Below are 9107 nucleotides of genomic sequence, written 5' to 3' on the forward strand. Positions count from 1 at the left end.
TGGTTCTTGCTTGAGTAGTCCGAGCTTAATCTTATTGCCTCTCCTTTGCAGGTGACTTTTCGTTTATCCCTCGACGCTCTTATAATTCTCTCCTTATCTTTGGTTTTGGCAAACTTGATTATAATATGTCTTGGTGACTTTCTTTTAACATCTACCTTATGTGGAGTTGGATGAGCATCTTGGATAGATATCTTCTCATCTTTCACGATATCAGGGAAGTTTTCTGCCAACAAACCTTCAACAATTCTCTCTGTATTTTCTGTTATCCCTCCCTGTTCTGGTACTCCAATCACTCTCATGTTATTTCTCTTCATAGAGTCCCACATGATTCTTCATTTTTTTCAACTCTTTTATCTTATTTTTCTTCAAATATATTAATGCCAAGTAATTTATCTTTGAGCTCAGAAATTCTACCTTCTACTTGCTCAATTCTGCCCCTCTGACTTTCTGTTGAGTTGTCTAATCCTGTAATTTTATTGTTAATCTTCTGAATTTCTGATTGTTGTCTGTCTGTGGATTTTTCCAGCTTATTAAACTTTTCATTATGTTCCTGAATAATCTTTCCAATTTTTTCAATTGCTTTGTCTGTGTGTTCCTTGGCTTGTTCTGCATGTTGTCTCACTTCCTTCCTGATGTCTTGAAGGGTTCTGTATGTTAAACTTTTGTATTCTGCATCTGGTAATTCCAGGAATGCGCTTTCATCTAGAAGATCCCTGGATTCTTTGTTTTGAGAGCCTTTTGAGGTGATCATGGTCTGTTTCTTTATGTGACTTGATATTGACTGTTGTCTCCGAGCCATCAATAAGTTATTGTATTAGTTTATGCTTGCTTACTGTGTCGTAGCTGCTTGCTTTGTTTTGTTTTGGTATACCCCTATGGGCTGCTTGAGTGAGCTATTTTGATTATTTTCGCCTTTGGAGCTCTGGTATTCTGTCCCCAGCTGGCTAGAGCTGTTATCAGGTATATCAGTCTAGGAGTCCATTCAGTTTTCTTGTATGAATTCAGCTCAGGTTTCCAGGTAGCTGATCATCAAGTGTGTGGTACAGGCTCTGTCTTACAGTCTTAGAGGGGCAGGTGTGATTGGCGCATATACTGGTACCTGATCACAGCAGGGGATTATGCTCTGAAGAAGGCAGGGGACTCAGAACCGGCCCCCAAGTGTCTCTGAGGAAAGCGCATCCCTGTTCCCTACAGCTTGCAGGTAGGTGGATTCTGCAGACGGACCATGGGAACCCATAGTTTTTGGCTATAAGGACTGGGAGGTACCAGTTATCTTTGTACCCCTCTTGTGGGTGGCTCGGTGACCTGAGTGGAGCTACCAGTCCTTAGGTCCCTGATGTGGGTAGGTGAGGACCTTGTTTAATAGGCAAAGCAATGTCAAACATCAAACACCCACCTCTCCACCGCACAACTGAAATGGTTGGAGTCTTCCAAGAAGGGCCTACTCTGCTGAGATAGGCCCACAGAGGTCCATGCAGAAGGGAAAGGTGCTCAAATTCCACGGACAGTTTATGCCTGGACAATAGCTGCTTCTGCCCTGAGCTCCCCTGGCTAATGGAGCTAGCAAATTATCTTTTCCCCCAAGTGAAATTTTTTCCTTGCCCAAGGCCGGGAGGATGGCTCTAGGTGCTCAACAGTGCCTATCTCAGGCCCAGGGAATTCAGCCATTGAAGCCAGTTTGTGGGTGGGGGGTTGCGTTAAAATATACGAGAGTACTTAGCTTTTGCCGAGAGTGCCATTCTCCTCAGGTTCCGGAGGTGTGAGTAGGCTGTGTGGCTGGCTGCTTCTCCCTGAGGAAACTGTGGCCGAACGCTAGTACCAGCCTGCTGCCGCCACTGCCGCTCCAGGAGTGGTGCCTGAAGGCTCCCCACGATTCAGATCCAGTAACTCTCTGCTCCTGAACAGTCTCTTTCTCCCCCTGCCCCTCAGTTCGTTTTCTAAACTTGCGTTTGAAGCTCAGGGCTCCCAGCTTGTCACAAATATACAAGTTTCACTTGTTTTTTCGGATCTTTGTTGTAAAGAGGGCTCACCAGAAGCATCGATCTATTCTGCCATCTTGGCTCCACCCCGTTTAAAAAAATTTTTTTATTGCGCTTTAAGTGAAAGTTTGCAAATCAAGTCAGTCTCTCGTACAAAAACTTATATACACCTTGCTACATACTCCTAGTTGCTCTCCCCGTAATGAGACAGCACACTCCTTCCCTCCACTCTCTGTTTTCGTGTCCTTTCAGTCAGCTTCTGACCCCCTCTATCCTCTCATCTCTCCTCCAGACAGGAGCTACCCACATAGTCGTAAGTGTCTACTTGATCCAAGAAGCTCAATTTCCACCAGTCTCATTTTCTATCCCATAGTCCAGTCCAATCCCTGTCTGAAGAACTGGCTTTGGGAATGGTTCCTGTCTTGGGCTAACAGAACGTCTGGGGACCATGACCTCCATGGTCCTTCTAGTCTGAGCCAGACCATTAAGTCTGGTTTTTTTACAAGAATTTGGGGTCTGCATCCCACTGCTCTCCTGCTACATCAGGATTCTCTGTTTTGTTTCCTGTCAGGGTAGTCGGTAGGTCACCCCCAAAACACTCAGGATCCACACCTAACTCCAGTTAGGGACAAGACTCCTCCCTCTGTAGAACTGGTGCTGCCCCTTTAGACCGGACCCTTCTTCCCTGAGACCACTCAGGAAGATGCAATGGGCACGTCTGGCAGAGAGCTCTCCCAGAGGCTTCTGAGGACTAAGAACAGAGGCAATGCTCTCTTCTGCTCCTTCTGTTGATGGGGTTCCCACTCATAACACTCAGGGTGGTCACCTTGCCTCCTGTGAGGGTCTGAGTCTCCTCCCTCTACGGACCTGGCATATGCCCACAAGAACTGATACTCTCCAGGCAGAATTGAGGGGACTTCTCATCCTGACAACTCTGCCCGGGGACTCCCAGGGCCGACAGCAGGAAGGATTTTTTGTGGCCTCCTCTGTCTGGGGTGGGTGGTTCCCTCCTTCCTCATTCACAGTCTTTATCTTGAACCTGACCAGTCCTGATCCTCCACTCCCTGATGAATCCAAGGATGCTCCCCTCAAATCAAGGTCTTCACTGACCTGGGACCTGTGATTTGGAAGTCAGGATGAGTCATATCCAGCCAGGACTGTTCAAGATCTCTCAGGGCCAAGTGCAAGGCAGGATGCCAGGGGAAGTCACTGTTCTCGAGGAGCCACCCATCATCTTCATTCAGGATCATCGCATAGATATCTATCAGAGGCTGAGTGCCTGGGGCTCTCTAGGTCTGAGAGCAAGCCCTGCAATTCCTTGTGTGATCCCTAAATTCTGGTGTGTGTTTCTTCTGTGTTTTCATTCACTGGGGTTCTCTTCTTGATTCCTCTTTGATGAAAGGCTTCCTGAGAAATGCAACATCCTTGCAAACTTGAGCAAATTTGCTATGGAAATCTGGCAGAGATTGGTTCCCTGCCCAAGAGCGAGGAGTGGCATGAGGTGGGGAAGCTGCAGCCAATGACAAGAACCCCAACGTAGGTGGTGGGCTGTCAGAAAACCAGGCTGATCTCATCCTTCTCTCCTTCAGCCACGCACAGAGACTCATGTAATGTTGGTTCTGATAGATCTACCTTCTACAGGCAGGGGCTCTCCAGGATGATTTTATGAGCCCCAAATCTTTTCAGGTTATCTGGCCTTGTATATGTCAGTGATTGTATTGTCATTGAATGTTATCTTTTCCTTTTCCTTGTTCATAAGTCTCACTTATTTTAGTATTCACATACCTCTGGCTATACAGTCCAACTCAATGCTCTGGGCACAGCATTATTCATTTTCTTACCTGAGAAACATTTTGTAGTAGAGAGAAGAATAGTGAATTAAGAGACACACGGTAAGCCCCTGGCTGGGAGGAGTGGTCAGTGCGGGCTCTAGACGGATTCAGACCAGGGGTCTAATGTAGCTCGCTCATGTACTAGACTTGCAAGCTCGAACACATTACCAAACACCTTGAGCTCCAGGTTCTTCTTCTGTGAAGTTGGATTGATACGCCCTGTCTTCTAGGGCTGGTGCGTTGTGCGCAAGGCATGAGAAGCACGTGGCAAGCTGACTGGCAAATATTGGGTCTTTAAAGAATGGCAGTTATTACTATGATTATTTTGACACCACAAAGTACCGCCCACCCATCTGAGAATTTTTGTTTTGTTTTCTTCAGGGTTTGTAAGATTATGCAGTGCTCTAGGACAAAGAAAACCAAATGAGAAGAAATACTACTTAGAAAGAAAAACTAATATTTTACAATAACTTCTTAACATCAAGTCAATTCCAACTAAATGCAACCCCATGTAGAACTGCCCTATAGGGTTTCCTTGGCTATAAATTTTAAAGACACAGATTGCCAGGTCTTTCTTCTGCGGTGCCACTGGATGGGTCTGCACTGCCAACATTTATGTTAGTAGTCAAGGTCAAAGCATTTCATCACTCATTAGGGAGTGTCATAGTTATCTAGTGCTGTTATAACAGATATACCACAAGGGGAAGGCTTTAACAAATAGAAATTTATTTTCTCACAGTTTAAAAAAAAAAAAGGGAGCCTAGAAATCTGAATTCAGGTGCTGGCTCTAGGGGAAAGCTTTAACTCTTTGTTTGCTGAGGGGGAAGGTCCTTGTCTTTCTTCAGCTTCCGTTTCTTCTCTCCTTGGAGATCTCACGTGCCCTGGCAACTATCATTCCCCACTTGTGATTACTTGCTTGCCAAATCACCTCCTTTATATCTCAGATGAGACTGGACTAAAGATACCGCCCTGCAAAAAAAAAAAAAAAATCACTGCTGTCCAGAAGATTCTGACTCACAGGGATGCAACAGGACAGAGCAGGACTGCCCCATAGGGTTTCCAAGGGTGTAAATCTTACAGAAGCTGACTGCCACATCTTTCTCCCCTGGAGAATGTGTCGGTTGACTCAAGACACACCTTACAACCCCCTCTCTTTAACATAACACATATTCCCAAATGGCATCATAACCATGGTTATTGGGTCATTATTTACACCACCTGTTTTGGGGGGACGTGGTGGTTAAATTCAATCCATAGCAGGGAGTAAATTTTTTAATGTGCATGTGGGTAGACTGTCCCAGTTTAATGAACACAAAGCTCTTAGAAGTGCTGTCAAGGACAATTTCCCCTCCCAACTGTCCTTCCACCTATGTCACCCCAGTTCTCATCACCATGGCCAAAAGTCCAGTTTTCACTTGGTGTTTGCCAAGTGACACTGAAGACAACCTCATTCTACCATCCTTTCAATGGCATGGCCTCTGGCTCCCCCAGCCAAAGGCAAAAAGCTACTAACACTGGCTTCCTCACATGGAGTATCTCCCTATTTCTCAGAAACTCTGGAAATGATGTGCATGACACACACAGTCAGCACTTGTGTTCAAGAGCACTGGGACAAGAACACAGGACACCTTCCAGTCCTGCTCCGGGGGGGATTTCTCTCTCGTTTACCGTCGTCAATCCCAGAGGCAGTGTGAAGAGCTGGTTGCCATTCCAGGCAAAGTCATTCCACACTGAGACACATGATGGGAATGTCTGACCCTGCACACTCCTCCCGCAACCCCATCTGGACTCGCCCCTGCCCCCAGCCTCACCCCTACCTGCTCTTCTCGCCCCCTACCCTTCCCTCCCCTATGTTTCCTAACTTAAAATTCCCCCAGTGCACACTGAGAGATCAAAATTTCCCAAGACCCCAAAATGCCCTCCCTCAGGGCATTTGCACTAGAGGGAATCCTGAAGTGTTCACTGCGTTTCTACTAGTCCTGAGGTCTTGGAGAGTACTTCCACCTCTTTCTTATTTCAGAGCTGTTGTCAGACTCTAAAATCTATACTCGGGCTTCGACACCTTTGCTTAAAGGGCCCCAGTACTAGCAGGAAGCCTTCCAAAGGGCAGACGCTCAATTACTCTTTGGGGAAAATAAGAGGCAGGGAACAAGAGGTCAAATCATCACGATTTATTTTCCCCCACATCCTTAAATAAGCCAAACAATTCCAGGCACATGAATGTTCTACTCTTACCAAATGGAATAAGGGAAACCAAGAATTGACCAACTTTTATGGTTTTCCACCTCTACCTTGTCATCCCAACTCTTTTGGATATCTTTAATATTTCCAAGAACATCCCAATTCCGATACCACATTAACTAGTTCTGGATTCATAAGAAACGTTTCAAGGATTTTCAATTTGTTTTACACAATACAAAACTCTTTCCCCTAAATCTGAAAAACAACAATAAATGCATGAGGGTGAAATTAGATTCTGAATCCTAAAACCTTCAATTAAAAGAACAACATTTGAAAAATACAAAAAACGACCTAAACCTGCAAGTCACTCAAGTGTAACGGGAATACAAGAAGACATACATGTTCCCTCTCCAGCCCCATGTTGCCTCCACTTATTAGAAAGTTAACCAGCCATTTTCAACAACAAAGTGAAGACTCTGCATCAGACTTCACCAGGGATGGGAGGACTGGCTGGACTTGCCCTGACACTAGCCCTGGCCCTTTCTCTGCCTGCGGCTGTCTCTTCCTCATCTCCCCAAGTTTCTTGAAACAGGGCTTGGAAGGCACTGGAGTTGGTATCCTTGAGCTTGGCCGAAAACTCCAGGACTTTTGTCTTGCTGGCTTCAGCTTGGGCTCTGGGACCCCACAGGAATTCGTAGCATGGAGGATCACTGTTGGGCACCTGCCGGTACTCCAGGTACTTTGCCTGCACCAAATCTTTCATGATGAGCTTCCGGGGCTCCCCAAAGATGAAGTGCCTCTTCCCATCATACATCCCAAACATATTCAGGAATTCCCACATCTCCTCCTCGGTGGCCCGGTTGCCATTCATGGAGATCATGGCCAGGAGAGGCATCAGAAGCCCGGTCTTGGGAAACCCTCTGCCACCACTCAGATTCTCTTCCTCGGTGATCTCCAACTTGCTGACAAGGGCATAGGACTGACCTTTGGAATCGACTTCCTTCACGTCAAGGCCAAAGGCCAGCTCTATGTACTCAGAGGCTCTCCTCAGGATCTCAGGGAAGTGCTCCTTGTACCTTTTGTTGATGATCTTGATCATTTTTCCCTTTGTAATGCGCTCTTGCATTTCATACTTTGACAGCAGAAACTGTGATAACATGATCACCCTCCCGGTTAGAGGGTCCCTTTGTGACCTCTCATTCGGGGCTCGCGCTGAAGAGGAACTTGGACCTCCCTCACCTTGGCCCTTGGCCCCTCTAGGAGCTCTTCTGCCCAAAGCACCTGGTGCAGCAGTGGTGGTGGCTGGGGCTTTCTGAGACCCCTGGGGAGTGCGAGCAGCAGGGGAGCTCTGGGGAGGCCCCTCAATAGGAGAGGAAGAGGAGGGGGACCCTTCCTCCTCTGCTGCAGTGGCCTGAGCACCCTTGACACTGTGGGTGTCACCTTGGGCCTGGCGACGTTTCTCGCGGGCGCGGAGCTTACTCTTATGACCACGAGGCATGATGACTCTGCTCAAGGACGGTAGGCAGGAGTGTGAGAGGGTAGGTGATACGGGCCCACAGGAGGAAGAAGGCTGAGAGGATGTGCGCCCCTGTAGCAGAGAGATGCTTCCTTGGCTTTCACAGCTGACGCCTCTGCAGTATTCTTTAGGATACTGCTATAGAACCTCACAAGGCTCCAATTGTCCCGGTCAGGATGCTATAGAGCAAATTAGAGGAAGGATTAGGTTGTAGATTGCCAGCCCTGTTTGGGGCTTACTGGGGTGACAGCAGGGGCAGACACTAGGGACTCTGTACTGGGTTACTGGGGATTCTTCTAATTTCAGTCATAGGGCCATCCTATTAACTGCTGGCAGGGCCAGAACACCTCCCCTCTACTACTCTGACCCTAAAACCTCAATTCCCTCTGGGACCCACACGCAAAAACTGAAGGATCAGCTCAGCCACCACTCCTGGCAGGGTTTCTCAGTGATGACAGCACTGTGGGGCCCGTTCTGTCTGGGATTCCTTGTAGGCCTCAGTTTTCCACCCGGGTCCCCCCTTTTACCAGGTCCCTTACCTCCCCAAAACACTCTGGAAGTTAGTGAGTGCAACTCACTAAGTAACCATACCCAGGTCCTCCAGCTCTGAACGCAGTGTTGGGGCACTATGTTTCCCCCTTTCTTCTGGGAGGAGTCACCTCATCAGAACTCAGTATCCTCACCTTGACTCCTACTAGAGACCATGTCTCCTGCCTCTGTAGAACACCCCGTTGGGTACCCATTACCGTCAAGTCAATTACAACTCATATTGACCCTACAGGACAGAACAGACCTGCCCCATGGAGTTTCCAAGAAGCACGTGGTGGACTGAACTGCCGACCTTTTGGTTAGCAGCCGTACTACTTAACCATTATGCCACCAGGGTTCCCTCTCCTGAATAAGGCTCCCCGTTAGTCCCAGGACTTCATGTCCCTGAGACCATCTGTCCTTAGGAACAAACCAGGGGCACCTCAGCCTGACACCTCTGACTGTGGCTCCCCTGGGCCAATAGCAGTAGGAGACTTTGCTGCATCCTCCTCTTGTCTTGGGGGAGGGGAAGAGAGGGGTTAATTTGAATCCTAGTGCCTTCTAAAGGATTTTTACCTTGACTCCCACCAGTTTCTGGGATCCCTCTGTCTCCTGAATTGGGGCTTAAACGAAGGCGGGCATCTCCCTCAGACACTCTAGGCAGAAGTCCAGAGTCACCTGAACTTGCCAGATTTGTCCTTCCAGGGTTAACAGCATCAGCAGAGCCCACTTCAATCCTCCCCATTTTGGGTTGAGTGGTCCCAGTACCTCAATTATATCTTCCCTTCACTCTGCACCATTCCTGGGACCCCACACTCTGCTGTCATGAGGCCACATCCCTCAGACTAAAGACCACACCTTCCTGAGACCTCAGAATTGAATGTCAGAGTGAGCCACATCCTATGCACGCTGTTTTGGAAATCCTAGTGCTGGTCAGGGCAGCGGGGCTTACGTGACCACAGAGTTCTTAATTGGTGACCCCTTCTTTGCTCACTCAGGCTTCTGAACTTGTTCCCATGTAGGGATTCCTCCTTCTCCTAAAGTCCCCCCGAAAACGGGTAGGATTGATGG

The 9107-nt window shown here is 47.8% G+C and overlaps 1 protein-coding gene across 1 annotated transcript; it reads right to left on the bottom strand.

Moving 5' to 3' along the window:
* Positions 1-6473: 6473 nt before the first annotated feature.
* Positions 6474-7490, bottom strand: LOC126068829 (melanoma-associated antigen B2-like). The gene has a single exon (XM_049871524.1). The coding sequence runs from the start codon at positions 7488-7490 to the stop codon at positions 6474-6476; it is 1017 nt and encodes a 338-aa protein (XP_049727481.1).
* Positions 7491-9107: the final 1617 nt, after the last annotated feature.

The sequence above is a fragment of the Elephas maximus genome, chromosome X (genome assembly GCF_024166365.1).
Source record: "Elephas maximus indicus isolate mEleMax1 chromosome X, mEleMax1 primary haplotype, whole genome shotgun sequence".
NCBI classification, from domain to species: Eukaryota; Metazoa; Chordata; class Mammalia; order Proboscidea; family Elephantidae; genus Elephas; species Elephas maximus.